At 42.8% G+C, this 25067-nt stretch overlaps 1 protein-coding gene across 1 annotated transcript in view; it reads left to right on the forward strand.

Moving 5' to 3' along the window:
- Positions 1 to 25067, forward strand: part of epas1b (endothelial PAS domain protein 1b) — a 49452-nt gene that overhangs the window by 12463 nt on the left and 11922 nt on the right. Inside the window, exons 2-7 of the mRNA XM_041946974.1 lie at positions 9847 to 10037; positions 14343 to 14509; positions 15455 to 15542; positions 18432 to 18550; positions 19104 to 19306; positions 24311 to 24417. Coding sequence (XP_041802908.1) covers positions 9847 to 10037; positions 14343 to 14509; positions 15455 to 15542; positions 18432 to 18550; positions 19104 to 19306; positions 24311 to 24417 — 875 coding nt within the window. The remainder of the gene's footprint in view (positions 1 to 9846; positions 10038 to 14342; positions 14510 to 15454; positions 15543 to 18431; positions 18551 to 19103; positions 19307 to 24310; positions 24418 to 25067) is intronic.

The following is a 25067-nucleotide window of genomic DNA, read 5'->3' on the forward strand; positions in this document are numbered from 1 at the left end:
GGTTTTAAACACGTTTTAGAATCAAAAGTACTGCACTGCGATTGTATTTGTGCATGTCACCTTACGGTTCGCCTGTAAATGAATGTACACGAAGCTAATTTTCTTACATTAGTACCTGAGAACTGATGCGTTCACAGATAATCCTGAACAACAGACACTTCATCTGTTCGGGTCTGCATGCAGATCCGAACAGATGAAGCTCTGTGCAGCGCTGCAGGGGAAACCTGTATTAACAGTCTCATTACTGCCAGCAGAGAGAGGAGCAGGCTCAATATGTGTGAGCGCAGCAGCTCTGCCTTCGCTTTATTGTTCGTGTTCGGGTACGTTTTGACCTGAACGCGAAAGCCGAGCAGGATCTGATGCTTTATTTGTTTTATTTGTGCATTTGCATGTGAGCGTATTTGCACGTGTTGCCCTGAAGCCTCTCGGGTTCCAATTTTGGAGGCACTGACTGACGAGTTAATCGCAGAGGGAGAAAGAGAAGTGATTGAAAAGGCTGGAGGGTGTGATAATGAGCGATGATGGCGGGTGGGCAGCTGCTCTGACTCTGAAACAGGAAGAGGAAAGTCGCTGACTGAAGAGCGCTTCAGGTAGAAAAACCTTGTGCTCAGGTGCGTTGTCGGCTGGGCGGAGAACCACAAAATGATTATTTATGTTGTACAGTTTTACAAGTGATGACAAAGTTATTACAGTACAGATTTTATCTTCATGATCCAGCTTTAATTAGTTTATTCAAATATCAGTGAAATTACACTGCAAGAAGTCGGATCTCCTGAGCTGATTTCTATGCATGATGATGATTTTCTCACACTGAGAATACTTCAGCACTGCTTTCTATAGAAATCAGCTTGTGTCACAGTTTTCTTTCGAGTCTTGATGTAAGATTTAAAGAAAGAAACAGCGTAACGTGACCACATTACGCTCCACACCGACTCAAACAAGCAGAAACAAATAATCTAACAATGAATGTGTGAGAGAGACTTTTAAACATTTAAACATTAAAGACCAGAAACAAACGGTGTCAGATGTCTGTGCAGTGGACCAGCAGCCATGATGTTTACTACTCTGATGTTTTCTCTGACAGTCCAGACTGGTGGAGCCACTGGTTATATGCTAATGGTGACTGGTTCCCAGTCCATCAGAGCTTCCTATTGGCTGCTGATAAAAGCAACGGTGACAGTTTGTTGACTGTGAACAAAGAAACATTATGTGACAATTATGCAGCTCACGGTCATCTTCATCCTGAAAGCTGTGTGTCACCACTGTGTGAGTCAGTCTGTGTGTGTGTGCATGCACATGTGTGTGTGTGTGTGTGTGTGTGTGTGCGTGGCCTCTTACCTCATGTGTGCTAACTGGACTTGTGACTCTCTGTGGTTTAGAGTGACAGCGTTATTTCTATCGCAGAGGTGTCAGAATGTCAGGTATTTTCTACCTGTCTCACTCTCTCTATCCGTCCTTCTACTTATCTATCTCTCCTTCCATCAGCAGTGGAAGAAGAACTCAAATCCTGTAAGATAAGATACGATGAAACTTTATTGATCCCACAAATGAAGTCAGTAGACAGCAGTAATAGCAAGGATAAAAAGAGACGTAGAAGAAAAACAAATCGACAAGGAAAAGGGGTACAAAATAAAATAGATCATAAATATGTGCATTATTAAACCAAGAGTATCAAAATATCACTGCTGTGAGAAGGATGGCTCAGTCTCTCTGTGGAAAATTCTGAATTGAAGAGAAGTATTCAAATCCTTTTCTCAAGACCCAGAACAACATGTAAAAATACAAAAGTTAAAGTAGAAAAATGTAATTAAAGATATCAAAATTAAAAGTGAAATGCAGCGTTTGACTGATGTATCGCTCTGTTCTGTCTGACAGTGTGAGATCGTTAATACATTTTACTGTTGTAGCTGATCAGAGTGGAGCGACTTTAAACTGCTTTACTGTACACATGGTTAGCTCGATTAGTCCCAGGCTGCCGCCCACCCCTCTCCAGTATTAATGTTTACAATAAAAATATTAATAAACTTTATTTGTATAGCACCTTTCATACAGGAACTGCAGCTCAAAGCGTTTAACAAGAAAGAAATCTCATGCACCAAGTGAGAGTTTCACATGAAAAAGACAGAGTGGACATAAAAACAAACCTACGTGATAATGATAAGAAATAAGTATGAAAACAAAAATAAAGACACAGCATAAAATATTAAAATTTTAATAAAAAATAGATTACATAAGATACATAAAATGAGGTAAAATACAACATTTTAAAAGAGGTGCAGCAGGAAAGTTTCAGACCTGCATCAGGAGCTAATAGCTAGTTAGGTAAAGGCAAAAGTGAAAAAGTAAAAAGTGCAATATTTCACTCTGAAATGTGGCAGAGTACATGTGTACAGTAACAGTGGCATCTTAGAAAGCTGCAGTAACAAAAGAACGGCCAGCATCATGAGGCCAAACACCACAAACAGTCCCGGCAGGCTGCAGGTTGACTTCAGATCCTTTTAGAGCCACGCGTGCAATGTTTGCATGAGTGCAGGATGATGAAAATAGCTGGCAGCCCACACGGCCGCGGCTCAGGTTGCTATTCTGACACGTCTAAAATCGGCGTCGCGATGTGCCAATGAATCAGAGCAGAACAAAGAATGTTATCTCTGCTTTGACATCATTTTCTGGCCGCGACAGAAAGCGGAGCAGAGATTCACGTGATGTTTTCATTTCAGCGGCTTCAGCTTTCCATGTTTGATGGACGTCAGTGAGTGGAGGTCAGTGTGTGGAGGCCAGTGTGTGGAGGTCAGTGAGTGGAGGTCAGTGTGTGGAGGCCAGTGAGTGGAGGTCAGTGTGTGGAGGCCAGTGAGTGGAGGTCAGTGTGTGGAGGCCAGTGAGTGGAGGCCGGTGTGTGGAGGCCAGTGAGTGGAGGTCAGTGTGTGGAGGCCAGTGAGTGGAGGTCAGTGTGTGGAGGCCGGTGTGTGGAGGCCAGTGAGTGGAGGCCGGTGTGTGGAGGCCAGTGAGTGGAGGTCAGTGTGTGGAGGCCAGTGAGTGGAGGTCAGTGTGTGGAGGCCAGTGTGTGGAGGCCAGTGAGTAGAGGTCAGTGAGTGGAGGTCGGTGTGTGGAGGCCGGTGTGTGGAGGTCAGTGTGTGGAGGCCAGTGAGTGGAGGCCGGTGTGTGGAGGCCAGTGAGTGGAGGTCAGTGTGTGGAGGCCAGTGTGTGGAGGCCAGTGAGTAGAGGTCAGTGTGTGGAGGTCAGTGTGTGGAGGTCAGTGTGTGGAGGCCAGTGTGTGGAGGTCAGTGTGTGGAGGCCAGTGAGTGGAGGCCGGTGTGTGGAGGCCAGTGAGTGGAGGCCAGTGTGTGGAGGCCAGTGAGTGGAGGCCGGTGTGTGGAGGCCAGTGAGTGGAGGTCAGTGAGTGGAGGCCGGTGTGTGGCCAGTGAGTGGACTCAACAATCTGCCTTCATTTAGAAACAAATTTCAGAAGGTTTGTTGTCGTCTTCCAGCCGGTGAAGCATCATTACTCATGAGCGGTGACCTCACTGTGTGTGTGTGTGCGTGTGTGTGTGTCTTTGTGTTTTGAAGGTGTGTGTGGTCAGTGTGTGGTGTGACAGAAACTTGGCCTGTGGTGTGTTTGACCTCTGACTTGCTTGTTTTTCTTCATGTGTTAGTTTGTTGCTCAGGGGCAGAAGATGAATCCAGGAGGATTTCTGCCAGTGTGTGTGTGTTTGTGTGTGTGTGTGTGCGTATGTGTGAGTGACCTTTTTAATCATCAGGAGACCCTGCTGTTGCAGGCGTGGTGTGTTTTGGTCCCACATCTCTAATTGGCTGCAGTTGAAACGGTGTGTCAGAAGCTGCTGTGTGTTAGCATGAGAAGCTAAAGCTAACTGCTGGCAGAGCCGTGTATGAATGGCTGTTAAAGCAGCACATACATGACTGACTTCACTGGCTTCCCTCAGAACAGACACAGAGGCTTCGCTTTGCACACGTTTTAGAGAGGAAAACTCATTTCACACAGACGAATTACGGAAATAACTTCAAATAAATATTTAACTAAATATTTAAAAATAAAAAAGACAGACGCAGATTAAAAGCTTAGAAGTTTAGAAGATATTTTAGCGTTTTAAAAAGTCCAAAAACATCAAAAATACTTCGGCCCATACTTTTTAACCAAAACAGATAACAGAAAGACTCATTTTTGCTCAGGATCTCAAAGTCACATGTTTTAGAAAACGAGCTTCAGTCTCTCGACTTCACGTACGAGCCGGCGCCGTCATGTGGCCGATAAGATAATAAGTTTCTATTAATCTGAAGTTTATTTTTATTTTCTTCACTCAATTGATCTTTCATTTAATCTCTGCATCAAGTTTCTTGCTGCTGAAAGGTTAAATATTGTTTATCTTTCTGAGAAAATAAAGATACATTTTCTGTAATATTAAAAATTCATTTGCAAAACTGCATTTTTTATAATATTTAGATTTTATTCCATAAATACTAGGTTTCCCTGAAAAATCTGATTTTTTTCCTATTGATATTCATCAATATTACAATTTTATTCTCCTAATAGTGCAACTTAGACTAAGATAAAGCGGCGACCACTGGCTCTGATCCATGTGATGATCCTTTATTTCAGGAGCGTCAGTAAACAGTAAAAGAAGTCATCACGCAGCAGTACGCTGATCAAAGTGGCCGTGATGATAATGAGATGTTTAACTCACCCCTGCATCACTTCATGTCACATCATCGCATGTTCACAAGACGCCCGCTGCTATTGGCTGGAAAAGGAAAGAAGAAGAAAAAAAGCCCTTTGGAAAATAAAATAAATCCGACCCACAAAAAGCCTTTCAAGTGATTTTCGGGATGTTTGATGCGATTCCAGCTCTTATTGGGACGAGTGGAGTGACTGACTGGAACAGTGATTGGCTGAACCGTGTTTTCCACATGGCTTGGTTGCATGAACTCGGTGCCCTCTGCAGCCAGACTGCCGCGTCCTGTCGAACGTGAGTCGGCACCGAGCTGCGGCTCCCGAAGGTGGATGCTGCAAAGTGCGGTTTATTTATACTTTGCCTTTCTGTCAGGCATCACAAACTGCGTCACAATAAGAGAAACAGACGCAGTGGAAGAGTGGGAAAGCAAACAGAGGCAAGTCTGAACAGGTGCTGCAGGCCGAGGCAGAGGAGGCAGATTTACAAAGATCAGGAGCGACAAACTGACTTTAACCCCGAAGTGCAGCACCACAGAGAGCCCCCTCTGACCGGACAGAGCTCTCAAAGGGGGCACAAGAATCTTGAAAGTGGATCCTGGGTTTGATGGGGGTCAGAAGCTGCAGCGTTCTGTATGAATTCTAATCAGAAGTTGTCCTACTAAGGCCGAATGATTCCTTTTCATTAGATTCATCATTTATTTAATGGCACACAGCTTCCTAGAGCCCAAAATAAGCTTATTTCTCGCTATTTTTATGGACGAAGCTATTTCTAGAAAAATAATTGATATTAGATTAAGGAGCAGAGAGACGTGAACACATGAATCATCACCTGAGATGGAACAGTTCATGTTCGTTAATGATTTGGAAACACGCACCTGGTTCATGTAGAGGTGAAACCAGAGCTGCTGACCACAAATTAAAATCATTTTTTTTATTTTTGATGTCAACTCAACCTTTTTAGTGTGTTATGTCATTATTTTAGCAGCTAACAGCATGAGGAAAGTTATAGACTTTACCTTTATTGATAATAACAATTTTCCCTGATTGGACAAAATGATGGAAGGCAAGATAATAAATGAATAAAAAATGGAAAATGAAGCTGCAGCATATCAACAGTGCCCTTACAGCTCTGTAGATGCAGTACTTGACTTAATGCACTGAATGACCTCTGACCTCTGCTGTGTGTTTGTGTGTGTTTGTGTGTGTGTGTGTGTGAGGTCAGTGAGTGCATCAGAAGGCTCGGTGCCCTGATGAAGCGCCGCGACTCCCATTGTTTAATATCCTCAGTCTGCTGGGACCTGCAGCAACAATGGCTCCAGACAATCAAAGAGTGGCACCACACACACACACACACACACACACACACACACACACACACACACTCACACACTCAGGAGCTAGCTGAAGTTAGCTGTTCCAGTTTACTTGATGCAGTCGGAGCCGTCAGTGGCCGTCTGCTCCGCTGTCTGCTGGCTCATCAGTAATGAGGGTTTTGGGTGATTTTCAGTCGGGGTTAATGAGTTTAAGCCTCGGAGAGACGAGCAGGGAGACACACTGATGGGACATACACTCGATGAGATAAGATAATGGCGCTTCTGTGCTCTGCCTTTTCCTCTTCATTGTACGCCGTCTTCTCCTTAATGTGTGTTTGCGTGTTTGATTGTGTCGTTTTTATCTGCGGCGTTCTGTCGGGTCTAGATCGTAGCCAGAGGGGAAACCACTGAAACCACCAACGCTGATGTCGTTGATGTGAAACCAGTTTTGCTCAGCCAGCCAGATTTGATAGATTTGATGGCTTCATTTTAGTGTGTGAGTCCCTTAAAACTAGTGGATTTCATTTTTCCTGCTTTTACAAACTGAAATCAGTGGATTTCTGTTGGAAGCAGGTCGTTTTCAGGCTCTTCAGGTGTCTTCTCTGCTTTGGAAGCACTGTCTTACTCACAGATTACAGTAAACAGAGTTGTCTGGTGGAGACGACAGCTAATAAAAACAAATGTGGGAAACTTGGTGTTTGTGATTGACTGCAAACGATAATGTGATCTTTCACCTGCATTTTCCTTCAGGGACTGTACCGTTCCACCTGAGACACAGTGAGACTGAGGATGCAAAAACAGATGTTGTGTCAGACTTGTGGCAGTTTTTATTGGGTCTTTTATTGCATCTTCAGGTGTTCTGTTCTTTAATGTGGGGCAGGAGGGTGTCAAAGACAACTCCTGTCCCGCTTACGACATGGCCTCCGTATGGGACCAGGAACAGAGACAAATGGGAATAATTGTGTGTGTGTGTGTTCCTGTGTGTGTGTGTTCCTGTGCGTGTGTGTGTGTGTGTGTGTTGGCAGTGATGAAGTGTATTGTTGGATTGAGTGAATAACGTGCTGGTACACTGGCTCAAATTCAAATGGACTCAGAGACACCAAACGTCTACGCCTCTACCGCCACACACACACACACACACACACACACACACACACACACACACACACACACATAGTTTTCCACCACTTAAAGGCCTTACTTTCATTATGATGTGGGCTGTGTGGTTGTGGGGACATTTAATCAACAATGTCAGCATTATATTCATGAAAGTACTTGCTTTGGCTAATAAGTTTAGCAGGAAATACTCAGCTTCCATCTTTGTTTTTTTTATCAGTGTGGTGATGAGACATTTGCATGAAAATATCTGCAAAATGTCTGTTTTGGCATTGACTTGAAGTCACATCCACAGATTAGATCTGCACACGTTCCCGTTTTTGTGGGTTTGCGCTGTCGTATTTTCTCGGGTCCTGCGCGTTGCGGCTTTGGTACGTTCCCGATCGGCTGTGATGAAGACGTGCGCGGCGTCACCACACAGGGAGGGAATCTAAAGTTCAGCAGGGCAGAGCCACGCCTCAGCTGGTGGCTGAAGTTATCGTCATCGTAGCGCCTGCAGACAGATCAAAAGTTCAAAAGCTGTTTGCTCACATGTCTGTAACCTTAAACTGATAACGTTTTTTTTTTTTTTTAACCTCAGGTCATGATGAAGCACGCTCGCTTTGTGTCTGTGAAACATAGATGTCGCTTAAATCCTCCTCATGGGACTCAGGTCGTCTTCATGGGGCCTGCGCTGGCTCTCTCAGCTAACTGCTAACAGGTTTTATGTGTGAATGACAGAAAAATGGCCTTTTAGTTTCTTCTGAGGTGCCTGGAAATAAAATGTGACAACAGCTAAACATTGTGTTTATGTGAATGATTTAATCTGGTCTCTGGGGTCCAGAAAGGAGGTAAATACTCATAAAGGTGACAGACCAGCTAAACCACGCCTGGTGGTCCTCTTCCTTTTTTTTTCCTTTTTATTCTCTTCAGTCTGCAAATTAAGAGCAGAAAGTGACTGTTTCTACAAGTTTCTGATTTCTCTTGCTGAGGATTTAAACCCTGCAGGATGACTGGCTGCTCTTATCTTTATCATGCTGTCATTTTCTCATATTAAATCTAAAGTCTCAGTTCAGTTCTCAGTTCGCAGAGAATGAACGAGTGTTAAAGTACGAATGTGATCTCGGGACAGAACCCAGAGAAATCCAGACTCCGTGTGTGATGACCTAATATGGTTTGTTGTGCTGCGTTCTTGGACCAGAGGCTGGACTTCTGGACCGTCAGTGTGGAGAATGGAGCCAGAAAAAGAGATCATATTCTCAGAGAGTTCTGCTTGCTGGCATGATGCGGGCATTGTGCAGGTCTTGTTCTGTTAAAGACGAGACTTCGGGATCGCAGTTTGATGTTTTGGCCAAAATCTATGATCTTTAAACCACCGAATCAACACGAGGAAATGAAAATAATCACCTGCTTCCACATCGTTAAGCAGTTCACACATAAATGTTTCTCTTTAAAGACAAGCTGTCGGTCATTAAAACGTCTTCCCTGCACATGGTTCGGTGGCTGGACTTCAAACGCGCAGCTCCTTCCTCCTTTTGCCTGGTTCAGATTAAATTTTGCTCAGTCCAAATCAAAATGAACGAGTGGGATGAACAAACAGGTGGAAGTGGACACAGCGGCGCCTCGAGTCGCCTCAGGTGGGATTACGTGTTGTTAGTTTTATTTTGATGGAAGCTGCAGAATAAAATCAGAGCTGAGGGATTTCCAAAGCGCTCAACGATGCATCTGAATGTTTTTTTTTGGAACAGCAAAACTTCAGAAAAGGTCGTTATATTAATAATATTAATGTTACAATTATTTCCAGTTATATTTTTTTTAGGGTTTGGATAATACAGATAAGTCACTTCAGGGAGAGAAAACACAACTTACAGGTTTACTTTGTATTCAGACTGAAGTTAAAAGGCTTTAACCTGAAACAGGCTGAAGCACCAATTCACAGTTTTTATCTGTGTTTTTCATTTTGTTTCACTATTGCCAGAATTATGATTCTTTTTCTTATTTTCTGATCCATCAAATATTATCTGTCTCAGTCCACAGTGTGTGTGTGTGTGTGTGTGTGCGCGTATGTTTCAGGAGAATCTTTGGTTCAGTATCGAGCAGAGAAAACTCCACTGACTTACTGAGCGTTTGCACTGATGTTTGATGCTGATGCATTTAAAACAAGGCTTCAGATGAATGTTAGTGTGTGATGTGTGACTGGGACAGTTTGTTTGCAGCAGATGTTTGCATCTGTGACACACTGAGCGCTGGTTTTATAGTCTGACCCAAGCAATAGTCTTAAAAAGAATAAAAACAATTCATGTGCATTGAAAAGAGGTGGAGTTGTGCAAAAAGAAATGTACAAATCTGGTGTGACAGGGAGGTTACAGAACAGAGAGCACAAGACTTGTTGTGTTTTAACTTGTGAGCGAACCTCAGTGAATCTAACTGTGAAACTGTGGACAACCGCGCTTGCTGCTTGTTGAATCACATGGGATTTATGATATTAGCTTGTCAGCGCTGCAGCCGTTTGTACAGCGTCGAACAGGAAAGACTTCAGTCAGTGCTGCAGGAGTTATTGCTGCAGTACGAAACAGATAAATCTCAAGTATCATTATCAACAAATAGCTGCTGTGAATGAACCAGCGGTGTCTGTTAGCAAGCTTTGAAGCATAAAGCGCAATAATTGGTTAAATATCAACCAACAAGCTGGTTTTCAGCGTCCCGAAGCAAAGTGAAGGTGTGACCGTCGCCCTGTCTGTGTTTTCTGTGCAGGAGCAGCTCGGAGCGCCGTAAGGAGAAGTCTCGGGATGCAGCTCGCTGCAGGCGCAGCAAAGAGACGGAGGTTTTCTACGACCTCGCTCACCAGCTGCCTTTACCCCACAGCGTCAGCTCTCACCTGGACAAGGCCTCCATCATGAGGCTGGCTATCAGCTTCCTGCGCACACGCAAGCTGCTCGCCACAGGTACGCCGCGCCACACACGCATGCACACACACACACGCGCAAGCACACACACACACACATGCAAGCACGTGCAAGCTGCAGTCTGGTGCACTTACATTTCTTACACAAAGGAAAATGTGCAAATAGAGGACGGTCGCCTCCAGCAAGTTCTTGAACATGAGATGTGTGTGTGTGTGTGTGCGTGTGTGCGTTTGCGTGTGTGCGTGTTTTTTTGTGAGTGCGTGTTGGTGTGTATGACTAATTGTCCAGTAAAGTAGGAAGGTGTTTGTCGGACCTTTGCACTCCTTCCTCTTGTCTCATTTAAAATTAGAAGCCGCGGAAACGGGACACAAAAAAAAAGAAAACAGAGCTATTGTTCTGGAATTCCTTCACTGCGTCTGTCTCGAACTGAGATCAGAGAAGAATAAAAATTAAACAACTGCAGCAGCCTCGGTGGTCGACAGCAGCTTTTTCCTCAGCGGAGGTTTGAAACGGTGCGTTCAGTTTAGAACACAGCAGAGAAGGTGGTGAAACCCTCGACACCATCAGTTCATCAAAAGTCAGATCTCTGATTTATACATTTGAACCACGAACATTAAATCAGTGAAGAACCAACGCTGCAGCTCCATCCGCCTCGTAGACTGAAGCTGCGGTGAATCACTTCATACGTGTTTTGCAGCCTGAACGGACTTTTAAAATCAGGTTCTGTGGCACTGAACAATAATTGGCGGCTCAACAAGCCATTGTAATAATAACAAGCTGCCACTGGAACAGGGAAGTATTTTGATTAATACGAGACCTCAACCTTATCTGCGAATCTAAACACTGCCAACTGCCATTTAATTCCACTATTAATGGCCTACTTATCGTGTTTTTATAAACTGCTTTGCATTGTTTGCTGGGAAGCGGTGATGCGTACGACCAATGCTTCCTTAAACAGCGGTGGCCGCTGCTTCCTGTTTCTGTGTCATCAATCAGAAACTGCATCAATCACTCTCAATAACTCCTTAATGTATAAAACTCTCAAGGTGCTTTACAGTTAAAGGCCGACAAAAGCTTAATAAGAAATTACAGTAGGTCAGTAGAAATGACAAATGCAAATAATTAACATGCAGTAATTGACTCAGATTCAGATCTCTTGATCAGGAGATCAACATCTACTGTTAATATCTACTGTAAATCTTTTTGGGACCAATAATAACATGTTTTTCATTGAGTTAAAACATCCCAAATTTTCAGAATCAAAACATGGAAAAACAGAAAACAGTGGGATCTAGTTCTGCAGATAGTTTCAGTTTCATGTTCCAAGATCTGAGATACCTCAGCTGCCGCCGTGACACAATTAAAGCTGCAGTTAGCGATTCTGGAGAAAGATAGCTGATGCTGAGTCTCATTCTGGGTTCAAATACTTTCAAACACATTCGATAGTTTGGTCCCTGTTAGTCTAAATAATCCCCAAACCGTGCTGTGAATATTAAACCGGTTTTGTAATTTAGGTGAACTGGCCCTTTAAATTCAGCATAAAAAAGAGCCAAAGTCCTGGAAACTGTGCTCCAGTTATCAGACGCAAAGAATGACGACAGGAGGGATGAGGAGGGATGGAGGAGAGGAAGAGGTGAATGATTCTCAGATGAAGGCATAGGAGACAGGAGCGAGTGCATGAGGAGGAGGAGTGGAGGTAAAGAGGGCAGGAAAGCGGTGGAGGAGAGGAGCGGGGGATCCACGCGATGCGGCGGCAGATAGAGCGCTATCAGGCCGCTCTGATTGCTCTGTGATGGGAGGACAGATTGCAGAGGAAGCGAGGAGCTCTGCCCATCGTTGGGCTGCTGCTGGCATTGCCTCTGCTAGCCATAACACCCGTCTGCCGTGGCGCCAAACACGCTCGCATGCACGTTCACATACACACACACACACACACACTCCTGCACATACTGTACATGCTCCCTGCAGCACATATGCAAGCCGCCGCAGGGAACACCTTTCTTATGTAACAGAACTGGGGCACGAAGACCAGGTTACTGATTAGGCCGTAAAGCTGGTTGAGCTGTTTCTCACTGAGGAGCTTGACTTGACTTGAATGGAAAACACTGTGTTCTTAATCAGAGAGAGTTGTTATACTGGACCAAAGTTAAGCCAGAAAATGAATATCACTTGCGTGCAGAGAGGTGCTGTTTTACTAGGATGAAAAATAAATCTTCTCGCAACTCAAAATGTCTTTTTGCTGAATTTTATCTTGTTAATGTGCAAATGTGAAAACACTAAATTGTGAATTTAAAGATAATTGGATTGGGTGTTGCTTATTTAACACACATACAGAAATAGAAATGCAAAAGCTTGAAACTGTAACTTCAGGTGTAGATACAGTAGGTCTGGGATGTTTAGCCCAGTGTAGCACAGAGAGAAACTATTAGCTTAGCTTCTAAGCTGTCTTATTTGATCAGAACTGTTTTGTAAAAGCTCTTTTGTTTACATTAAAATAGAAATATAAAAACACAGCATCATAACTTTAGCAGCAGTTTGGTCTGGGATGTATTTAGCCTCCTGTAGCTTAGCTCAGAAAGCAGACCTGCTAGCTTAGCAGTCTGCACACCTTGCAGTGAGTCTTAGTGCTTCCTGTTAGCTAGCGGGGCTTCTGGGTTTTTTGGTTATTGGTGCAAACCTGAAACCACGCAGGACTTGAATGCTGCATGAAGTCTGTGCACTGCTGACAGTTCGCTCCTAAAACCACAGTGTCAGATCTTCACATCCTTATTCTTCACATCCTAAATAGAAATATAAAAACACAGCATCATAACTTTAGCAGCAGTTTGGTCTGGGATGTATTTAGCCTCCTGTAGCTTAGCTCAGAAAGCAGACCTGCTAGCTTAGCAGTCTGCACACCTTGCAGTGAGTCTTAGTGCTTCCTGTTAGCTAGCGGGGCTTCTGGGTTTTTTGGTTATTGGTGCAAACCTGAAACCACGCAGGACTTGAATGCTGCATGAAGTCTGTGCACTGCTGACAGTTCGCTCCTAAAACCACAGTGTCAGATCTTCACATCCTTATTCCTGCACATTAAACAAATAATGTCTCTGTAGCAGAGACTAAGGTAACCTTCTCATCTCTTCATTCTTCATTCTCAAACTCCAGTCAAAGTGTCTTCAGCTGTTATTTAAATGCACTGCAGGCAGTGCAGATAATGTCTCTTGTTATGTCCTTTGTCATGAAATTCTGAGATAGAAAACCTGAAATGTGTGTCTTCAGTGGCCGTCGTGCAGATCAGAGAGTCGGTGACGTTAACGGGGTTTCCTCTGACGGCTTTGTTACGTGTTCCACTCCCTAAAGTTTGTGTTTGAAGCAGTTATGAGAGCAGGCGCTGGATTAACTGTCCCGACAAACCAAGAAGAAAAGGAAAGCAAAGGAAATCAGTGAACTAAGTCACACACTGTGAGAGTCTCATGTGACCTTTCTGTCCCGTCACGTCATTCTGTGCAGTGCAGCCAATGGACACACGTCAAGAAGTGGAGGAAATAATTATCTGAACGGCAGCTGTCCCTGTCATCGTCTCTGCCTCCATTATTGTAAAACAAGGCCAGTTACGCAACCAAAGAACAACACAGAGAAGGAAAGTACAACTCAGTCCAAACGACTGGTAATCACAGCTCAGTATTTAGGCCAAAGGTGCCGCTGGTCTTTGGACCGGGCCCCGAGAGTCTCCCCGGCTCCCCGGGGCCCATGAGAAAGCTCCGGGTTTCCCCTGGGGTTAACGCAATCTGGGCCCAGCTCCAAACTCAAGCCCCGAGCCTCGCCGGGAGCCTTGAGAACGGGCCTCTCTTATCTCAGGGAAGCACACTGGAGGAATTGCAGGCACCTCCACCCCCATCGACTACTGGGCTTTGTTCGGAGTGAAGCCGCACACACACACACACACACACACACACACACACACACACACAATAAGCTGTTTTTTCTATTAATTAGCTCAGCACATTGTGGACGCACCGGAGTCTCTGTGTATAAATGTTTGGATTCTGGACTGGACATATTTGAACATAATTGCATAATGTTGGTTATGTTCTGAAAGTGGGCAGCTATTATGAAAGCTTGTGTAGTTTTGGGTGTAATTTGTCCGGGCCGGGGATCAGGAGTGGCCTGAGACGCAGGAAGACGCTGCGCTGGTTTGTTTTGGCCCCGAGCCAAAGCTTCAAGATGGAAAACAAGCCTGATGCGCGCACACACACACACACACACACACACACACACACACATACAGTGATATCCATTTCTAACCAGCATGCAATGAGAGAAACACTCAGTGTAACCCATCATGTTTTCTGTCTTGGCCTGCAGGCTGTAGCAGCAGCAGCAGCAGCAGCAGCAGCAGCGACGGCGATGAAGACAGACAGATGGACAGTCTGTACCTGAAGTCTCTGGAGGGCTTCATCACCGTGGTAACGTCTGACGGCGACATGATATTCCTGTCCGAGAACATCAACAAATTCATGGGGCTCACGCAGGTACACGGCCGTTAGAGAGAGAATGAAACAGACGCGTGTCGAACATGAGCTTCTGAATATGAGTCACTGTCAAGACAAGAAAAGTTTTCAGACCAGAAGAAGAAGAAGAAGAACTCACCTGTTTCAGTTTAAAATTTCTCTGCAGAAAATTAGTTTTCCATTTGTTGTTCATGGCGACTGCACATCAGACAGCAAGGACCGATATTATATGGTACAACCTGTCTCTTATTATAAGCCGGAGTGTTCTGATATTACAAAAACGGCTGCAAGGCAGTCCTTTGAATAAGTACAAGTTGTGTTCATAGTGGTTCTGTTCTGCCTCAGACTGTGACAATAACTAGCCGTAATGCTACATTACAGACTTGCTGTATGTGAAAGTTGTAGCATGCTGAATACTTCTTATACAAATAGTAAATATAGTCAAATTCAAACATCTTTTTCCTGCGATGAAAAGTAAATGATTTGTATGTTGTAGCTGATCAAAGATGTCAAACAGGAAGACATGAACAGAGAGGACGGAGGCAGTCTGAGTCAGAGACGTGGATGTAAACTGTCAGTCAGACGAGCTCGTTGTGTCTGTGTGAAATACCTCTCATGCCAGCAGCCCAGACACCGAGATTCACTCTAAACACACTCGGCATTTTTTTCATTCTCGACCTGAAAGTCACAGCCGAGGCGAAGCCGGCTGGAAGCTGTGGATCTGCATTTGTCGATTTTCTTTCCTGTTTGTGTCGAGGCGGTTTGAGATTCTGGAGGTGACACACTTTCTGTTATTTGTTTGATCCTGTTCACCGTCAGTACTCACACCCCAGTTCTTCTTCTTCTTGTGCTCATCACGAACGTCTAACCCTCAGTGCTCAAACAAACTGAGGCAGCAGCAGGACGGATATGCATCTGTATAAAAATGTTCATTTTGTGTTTCATAAAGGTGTTTTTACTTTTCAGGTGGACCTCACTGGTCACAGCATCTTTGACTTCACTCACCCATGTGACCACGAGGAGATCAGAGAAAACCTCAGCCTGAAGACAGCCGGTCAGCACACAGGCGCACTCACACACCTGCCATCTGCATAACACCTGTTTTTACTTCATCACAACAAACATCACTGCGTCCTCACTTTTAATGCCATTTATTTATGAGTGTATATTAGCCCACGAGCTGTGCTGCAGCATTACAGTAATTAAACAAAACAGGCTCAAAATGTAGTGTAATGTACATATTTTTAAGATATTCCTTATTTCCTACTTCTATTTTATTAGTTGGTCTACAATGGAAGCAGCTGCAGCTGACCCAGTTTCCCCTCCGGGATCAATAAAGTGTTGATAAAGTATTCTGATTCTGAATAAGTCACAGAAAAAAATCATGAAATTTTGGCCACTAGTTTTCAAATTTTAAATATTTTGTAAAAGAAAGTAAAGTAAAATTAAGTAAATTAAGTACTTCACATTTGCAATTGCAAAAAATAAAAAGCATACAGAAAAGGAAGGAATATATTTAAGTAAATATAGACTTCAAATACACGGAAGAGTGTGAAAAAGGAACAAATCAGCACAAGTGAGAGTTATCAGAGTTAAGACTGCTGTCGTTTTAATCGTTTCTAATTGTTTTACAGCCTTTTGCTGCTAGTTCGAGGTCTGTAGTCAGTCCACAGTTCTTGGCGTGTTCCCGCTCTGAGTTCTGTCGGTGGGGCAGAGAGCGATCCAGAGAAAACAAGTCAAAAACCAAACATGTATGCTGTTACATAATACTGTCTATCTCATGAGCAAGTGTCCAGAGCAAACATGAGAACAGAAGGTCAGAGACCATATAGAGAGGAATCTAAAGAGAGAGCAGAGGAGTGTGTGTGTGTGTGTGTGTGTGTGTGGGTGTGTGTGTGTGTGTGTGGGTGTGGGTGTGTGTGTGTAGGAGCTTGTGTTTACGTGTGCACAGAAGAGGGAAAAACGATAAGAGCTGTGAGCTTGAGGACGAGAAGACGATTAAAGACACAGAGAGAGAGGGGAACTGGGCATTATCTGCTGCAGATAGTGAACATGGCATGATACAGTGTCCTCAGCAGAAAGTCTCACACACACACACACACACACACACACACTGCATGTTTCCAGCCTACACACTGAGGCCTTCTACTCAAGAAACGTCAATACAGCTGAGTAAAGCCGGGAAATAACAAGTGTGTAATTGACTGAGGTTTATATGAGAAAATAATGCTCTCTCTCTCGCTCTCTCTCTCTCACACACACACACACACACACACACTCACTAAGCTGCGGCTGATAACTCTTATCAGCAGTGGCCACAAAACACACAAGCGGAACAATACTCACTGACCCTTTTTCTGGAGCTACGGCGGCCGAGGGGGCTCAATACATGCAAACAGGCAAAATACAAGCAGATTTTAGAAACGTATTTAGAAACAGGCTGGAAACACACACACACACACACACATGAACATGTTTCAGAGGAGGCTGAAGAGGCCTGCTGCTGCCACGCTTTGTGACTCACGAGTTCATCAACGTCAGGCCTGTGAAGCGTCTTTGTTGTTTGGTTTGGTTCAGTCTGACCTGCAGCGTGCACTCACCTCACAGGAGCACATTCACACTGTGAAGCATTTTTACACCTATAAAATTCGATTTTGAGGAATCTGAAAAAAGGTGTTGTTGATCAGAGACAATAACCAGGTTCATCAGGGATGACAGACGGACTGTAGTGCATGTGCAGAGTGGAGCATAAACTCACATAAACTGATGATAGACCGACTCTACGACATTAACGCCATGAGTCACGTTGTCGTTTTGTGTATTTACGTGTGTTGTGTGTGTTGGCAGCATGTTTTCTAAATGCTGCTCATGTGCTGTCAGACTGCTGAACATGCCTCTAACTTAATGCACTTGTGTTTTGTCTGTTGTGTCGTCTTCAGCTGCAGTGCACTGAACACACTCTGACTCACATATATAAACACACACACGCACACACAGTTTCGGTGTCTCCAGTGACGACCGTCCGGGGTAGAGGTTTGTTTAAGTGTAAACTATATAAAGATAAAGACACACTTGTGAGTGTGGACACTGACAAAAGACACACTTCACCACTTGGCTCTGTGGCCGCAGCTCGGGGGCTGAACTCTGACCTCGTGATGTAACGGCTTGGCCCAGTTTCACATCCTCTGTGTGTATCTGTGTGTGTTTGTGTGCATGAGTGTGAAACCTCAGCCAGTCTAACCCCTGACCGTTTCCCAGTCACATAAGGGAAAGGCAGCTCATTTTGACACTAACAAAGAAAAATAGAATATAATCAGAAATACAGTTTGTAATTATAGCTCCACGCAGAATTGATTTGTATTCTAAAAATGAAAATAGCAAAGACAAAACATGTGAAACTGGTGAACTTTAAAGGCTTTCAGTGTCGCAGTTTGAGTTTCGTTTGGTCTGCATCATTTTAAATAACACTGGATTATTGTGCTGTGTTGAGTGCAGTTTACTTCATGAAATTATTATTTATGAAAGCACTGATGACGCAAAAATCAGTGAATTTATCACCAAAACATCACCAGCTACTTGTGCTCTTCCATCTGTCAGATTCAGGCGATGATTTTTTGCAGACATATAACACTCGTGTTCATGGCCCTGCAGGGGTAACACTGCTTTAGATAGATAGGTAGATAGGTAGGTAGATAGATAGATAGATAGATAGATATACTTTATTTATCCCAAGCTGGGAAATTGCAGTGCAGCAGCAGCATTACACACAGAGAAATAAGTGAAAAATTGTGAAATAAGACTATAAAGAACAAACTATACATAATAAAATATCAAAATAGCGAGCAGTAAAAAGATTATATACATAATAATTAAGTAGTGTACCGTGACTGTAAGCATACACACAGTGAACCCCCCCCCCCCCCTGTGACTGTTTGTGTTTCAGGCAGCGGCTTCGGTAAAAAAGGCAAAGAGCTGAGCACCGAGCGAGATTTCTTCATGAGGATGAAATGCACGGTGACCAACAGAGGACGCACCGTCAACCTCAAGTCAGCCAGCTGGAAGGTGAGAGGGAGCTGCTGCAGCTCCGAGCCAGCACATCTGCAACATCTGCACAGCTCATGCACATCTCATACGTCCTATACAGACATTACTTCTGGTTGGCTGGAGTCAGATCATTGGTTTCCAACTGTTTTGGCTTGTTGATATGAAGCAGCGAAGCAGCCTGTGGCGTCATTATCACAGGTTTAATATGTGAACATATTGTGGACAGTTTGACAAAGAGTAATTTGTCTGTCTCAGACTAATTTATTGGAGGAATGTTAAAGCCTGAGGAAACACAATTATCCAGTAATTTACAAGAAAAGGCAAACATTTCACTGAACTGCTTTCCTTTCCTGTTAATAATCAACCACTGTCATTTCTTTGATGTTATTTCCAATTCAGTAAAAATTCAAAGTAGACATAAATAAAGAGACACATGTGGTAAATTTGTCTCTGCAAGAAGTAGCCAAGGACAAAAAATGTGCAAGTCTTAGCAGAGTCCTTCACTGAAGAGGTAATTTCATGAAAATGACAAGATGTCGGGTCACACGCTTCCTGCTGCTGCGTCCTCCAGGTGCTGCACTGCACCGGACAGCTGAAGATGTACAACAGCTGCCCTCCGAGAGGGCTGTGTGGCTTCAAAGAGCCTCCGCTCACCTGCGCTGTCCTGATGTGCGAACCCATCCCACACCCGTCCAACATCGACACGCCGATGGACAGCAAGACCTTCCTGAGCAGACACAGCATGGACATGAAGTTCACCTACTGCGACGACAGGTACGTGGAAATGCACGTTTGATCAATAGATTGACTAAAGATCAAAAATCATTTAATTATGCTTCATGTGAGCACAATGTGGATGTAAAGCACTGAGACTGGAGACATGTAGAGCTGCAGCCTGTTATCTTCTTCATTGATTAATCTCTTTTGTTTTAGATGACTCGTTAATCAGTTACTCTGTAAAATGTACAACAAATGCCGGGCAGAAGTCAGCAGAGCCTGAAATTATGCTTTGATTTTTTATTATAAGCAATAAGAAAAACAAAATACTCAAATTTACAGCCCCATGAAACAAAAGTGGAGGGAAAAAAAACACATTTTAGAGCCTGAAACCAGGCACTGAACTTAAATGTAAGAGAAAAAGCATTGCTGTTCATGTGTAAAGAATCCTGCTGGAGTTCATCAGAACGGCAGCTTCACATCGTGGACCGCTGCCAGTTAAAACACAAAGTGCAGCACAAGATACACACACAAGACTTTCTGACTGATTGCTGTGTGATGATTGAAACAGTTTGACTTGGCGGGGACGTCAGTGGGAAATGTAAGCCAGAGATGAAACATTAATACTTTAATAAGATGCTGTCACGACATCGTCAGACTGTAGCAAGTGTTCCTGATCACAGGTACAGGTGTAGACAAGCCTGCAAACACACACATTCCAGCAGTCAGTGGTTCGTGTCTTACAGGGGAGATATCTCAAACCTGACCCGACCCAGGGTTAGTTTAATACTAACCCTGACCCAATCTAATACTAAGCCTAACCCAGTTTAATACTAACCCTGACCCAATCTAATACTAAGCCTAACCCAGTTTAATACTAACCCTGACCCAATCTAATACTAAGCCTAACCCAGTTTAATACTAACCCTGACCCAATCTAATACTAAGCCTAACCCAGTTTAATACTAACCCTGACCCAATCTAATACTAAGCCTAACCCAGTTTAATACTAACCCTGACCCAATCTAATTCTAACCCAAACACAGTTTAATACTAACTCTAACCCAATCTAATGCTAACCCTGACCCAACTTAATACTAACCCATCTCAATATTAATCCTAAACAAGTTTAATATGAATCCAAACCCAGTTTAATATTAATCTTAAAGCAGTTTAATACTAACCCTGACCCAACCCAGGGTTAGTTTAATACTAACTCTAACCCAATCTAATACTAAGCCTAACACAGTTTAATACTAACTCTAACCCAGTTTAATACTAACCTGAACATGGTTTATTACTAACTCTAACCCAGGTTAATGCTAACCCTGACCCAATCCAATACTAACCCTCACCCAATCTAATTCGAACCCTAACCCAGTTTAATACTAACCCTGACCCAGTCTAATTCTAACCCAAACACAGTTTAATACTAACCTGAACACAGTTTAATATTAATCCTAACCAAGTTAAATATGAATCCCAACCCAGTTTAATATTAATCTTAAAGCAGTTTAATACTAACCCTTACCCAAACTAATACTAACCTGAAAGCAGGTTAATACTAACCCTGACCTAGTTTAATACTAACCTTAACCCACCTTAATACTAACCCTGACCCAACTTATTACAAACCCTAGCCCATTTTAATACTAACCCGAACCATCTATATGATCCTCTCAGTGTTCTATGACTACACGTTGCTACACACCACTCTATAGAATAGATAGTCTATAATGTAGTATTTATACTATATAATACTCAGTTTTATACTATATTGAGTATTTATAGTATATAGTTCAGTTAATATTATAGATCCAAGATGACACTGACAGAAGGACTGAGAGAAAATACTTCAATTAGAAATGTTTTCACCTCTTCAGAACCACGGACAGCACCGCGGACTTATCAATAAGCAGGACGGTTGGACTGCTGACAGGTCAGAGTCATGGACGGGGACATAAAACCCCCCCGCCCCTCTAGTCCCTCTGTTATGAGAGGACGGAGAGGATGCATCCACCCTCGTATCGTCGACTGCGTTCACTTACGCTGCTGTGTGATGTCACATCGGTCATGTGTTTGAGTCACTATGGCGACGGATGTTGAAATGATTTGTCCCTTTGGACTTTAACTCCGTTACACACACACACACAGCAGCCATCTTGAAGCCAAAGAACCAGTTTATTGGCACCCAAATATTTCTCTCACTGGCACGAACAGGTGATGATGAACACACGCACACACGCACACACACACACACACTGATTCGAGTTACACAAGCGCATGCTCGCAGACCTGTAATCTTATCAAGTTGCTCATGCAGGACAAAGGTTTCTTTTGGACAACAGTGAATGTGCGTTTGTGTGTTGCGCGCACACGTCTGTGCGTGACGGCGCCGCGAACAAGGACCCGTTTTCTTTTTCTCCTTTTTGCTGGAATTTAATAGCTCACCAAATCTTGTCTCCAATTACGCAAATGAGTTTATTGTTGGTGGGTCACCCTCCCGGCTCAGCAGGGACTTAGACTCATTAGGGAAGGGACAAAAAGTTTCTTTAGCTCATGTCTGGCAGTGCGAGAGGTTGAGTAAGGAAAGGAAAGACAAAGAAGGAGAGGGAGCAGAGGAGGAGGTGAGAATACAGCAATCGAGCTCAGATAAAAGAGAACGCACATTTTGGTATGAGTGTGTGTATTGGGTGGCAATCATCATCATCATCATCATCATCATCATTATTATAATTTGATGCTATTTCAGTTGCAGCCACTCTTGAATGTGCTTTTCTTTTTTTTTTTTCACTACACCTCTCCTCACCTTTCTCCATCATGCTTTCTATCTTCCACGTATCCAACCATTCCTTTCTTTGCTCCACTCCTCAGCATCTCCTTCTCACCTAATTTCATCTGTTTTACTTTAAGACGTCCCTCCTCTCTCCTCTCTTTCATTTCCTCTGTCCTCCCTCCACCCCTCCCTCCACTCCGAGGCCTGCATCTGTCAGTGTTATGTAAGCCGAGGACAAGAGTCTCTCTTTCCTCCTCTCCCAGTCGCTCTCACAACAAATCCACACATTATTAATCTTCATCCCGCTGGGACTCGATTACTTACAATTAATCTACACGAGTCACGTTTTTTACAAAAAAGAAAAAGATTGAACGAGTGAAACATGAGAGCTACAGCACATTCAAAGTGTCATCCAAGTAAAAAAATATAAATATTTAAAGTATACATATGTACAGTAGTACATATAGTTATATAAATGTGTGTTTACTTTAAATAAACTGAAAGCACACATACTTAAGTGTCTTAAAACACTGGAAATAAACTTACAGATTAAATTAATTTCATTTATTTTTCATGAAATACTCATACGTATGTCTTTTTTACACTCAATTAGAAATTGAAATATAGTTTCCGTTTAATAAACACATGACTGTGAAATGCATTTGTAGTAAAAATGTAAGTTCAATATTTGAAGTGTACTTTTAAGATAACTGCTGTCAAATACTTTTCTAGTATATTTTCAGTTATTGTGTTAAAACACTGTAATAGCACACTTTAAAATAAACTTATACAGATTAAAAGTACATTCATTTTATATTGTCATGAAATACTATATATACAGTTCATCCCAGTCATCCTGTGTCTTGTAAATGCTGTGTGTAGATGTATTTGTAATCTATTAATTTTAGATTTAATATTCACTCAAAGTACAACTTATATGACATTATAAATATATTTCAGCTCTACTTTAAATTGAAGAATAGCATGAGCTAAAAGAATTACTATATTAGCAGTATATTAAGTGTTACTAGTGTGTACAGCATGGATGTAAGTATGGTTTAGTATGCTCAGTAAACTAATACTTAGTATAATTTAGTGTATTTTATTCACATGGGATTGAATCATTGATAGTGAATTCGATCATTATATTCTGATCATAACTTGACTCAATGCTGCATTTTCCTCTAAACTGTGAGAAAAGTTTGATAAGCAAATTAAAACAAATTCAGAAATTTAGAAATGTTGTTTTTTATGTTGCAAATATTTGCATTGTTATCTTTTGGAAATCCGGTTAGAAAATTATACTAAAGTTATGCACAATTAAGCAGTAAACATTTGGACGGAAAGCTCAATTTCATTTTTTAAATTTGCTCGTTCAAAAAAGTTAATAAAAGTCAGAAAGAAAAGCACGGCTTTGATTTTATGTTGGAAACTGTTCTTCTTTCGTAGTTATATGAGAAAATAACATTTTGGACAGGAAGCATCATCACTCTGTTTTAAAAAATAAACCTCATTTGCATAAAGTGATAAGTGATAAAAAAATAAGTGAGACATTGTTGTTTTTATGTTTATGAGCCAACCAAAGCTCACAAATGATGAAGGTCACACACAGTTTAATAACTTGAGATAGAACAGAATCGTCTGCATTCTTCATCCCTGTTTACCCCCTCTGGTCTCCTCGTACTCATAAAAGCTCGTGTTCAGGGGTCATTTCCTGTTGTTGGAGGTTTGGATTCTGTTCTCACAGCACAGTTTGCTGGTGAGAGAGTGAAAAAAAAACACTCCGAGTGTGTTTGGTGTTCACGCTGCCTGAAACTAAGTCAGTGTTCATCATCATCATGTCTCTTTTTTGATAATCAGATTACTGTAATCCTGTAATTTACCCCCAAAACCTGCATATTGAGGCTTTTGCAGGGCAACGAGAGCCAGAGAGAAATAAAAGCAAAAAGGGGGATTTTAAAAGTGAGGTAGTTCAAATCCAGAAACGAAATCCTCGTTAACAAAGTGAACTCGTGATGAGAGTGATGGAGAGAGATTAGCGGTTCCCAGAAACCCGGGCAGTTAGCACAGACAGAGAATGTGAACAATTCTTATTTTTGGAAGCCTGCTCGCCTCTCGGTTTGATTTCCAAATCGTCTGTGAGGCCTTTTGAAGTGACGGAGTTCAGGACGCAGAGCAGGATTTGTCTCGTGTAGGAAGGGAGTCGCAGAAAAGTTTAAATTAATAACATCGAATCCGGGGCATTGTTAAATGTGTGTGTGTGTGTGTGTGTGTGTGTGTTTCAGGGTAACGCAGCTGATGGGTTACACACCTGAGGATCTGCTGGGTCGTTCAGTCTACGACTTTTACCACGCCCTGGACTCCGACAGCGTCACCAAGAGCCACCACAACTGTAAGAGCCGCCATGAGCTTCAAGGGCCTCACCCTCCTTTTTTTACACGGTCTTATTGGTTCCCACGTAGGCCTAAATTTTGATGTGAACATGTCTCCATCGATCAGATGAGCTAAAACATGTTTGCCCTCTTTAGATTTCATGCAAAAGTCAAATTTCACATGAAGCTGCTAACAAAAAAAGAAGATTAGTGGCTTTTTCCAGGGAAACATTACAGAAGGAGCAGCAAGTTCACAGCAAAGTACGGCTGAAAAGTGACCACACAAGTGAGCAGGAGGTGTTAAAATCCCCCCATTGCTCCGAGATCCAGCCTGAATGTAGCCTCAGAAATATTGTCTCTATTAGCATGAACATGCTAATTAATACAGCCTAGTTGTGTGATTACATATGAGTGTGTGTAGTAACGTGTGTGAGGTAGCTAATTTACAACATGTTGTTGTGTTGAGTTTTAACAAAATGTTTAAGTCTGAATATCAGGCTGAAATTCTTCTCATTTTGTTCCTGTGTGGCAATACATATGTGTCTGTGTCTGTGTGTGTGTGTGTGTGTGTGTGTGTGTGCACAGAGCAGGGCCATGGTATTAAGATGTCTTGTCTTTATTACATTAAGCGCAGCCACTGATGGCCTGATGAGGTTTGCTCATCTGCTGC

Source organism: Chelmon rostratus, chromosome 11, assembly GCF_017976325.1.
Source record: "Chelmon rostratus isolate fCheRos1 chromosome 11, fCheRos1.pri, whole genome shotgun sequence".
In the NCBI taxonomy this organism is placed as follows: Eukaryota; Metazoa; Chordata; class Actinopteri; order Chaetodontiformes; family Chaetodontidae; genus Chelmon; species Chelmon rostratus.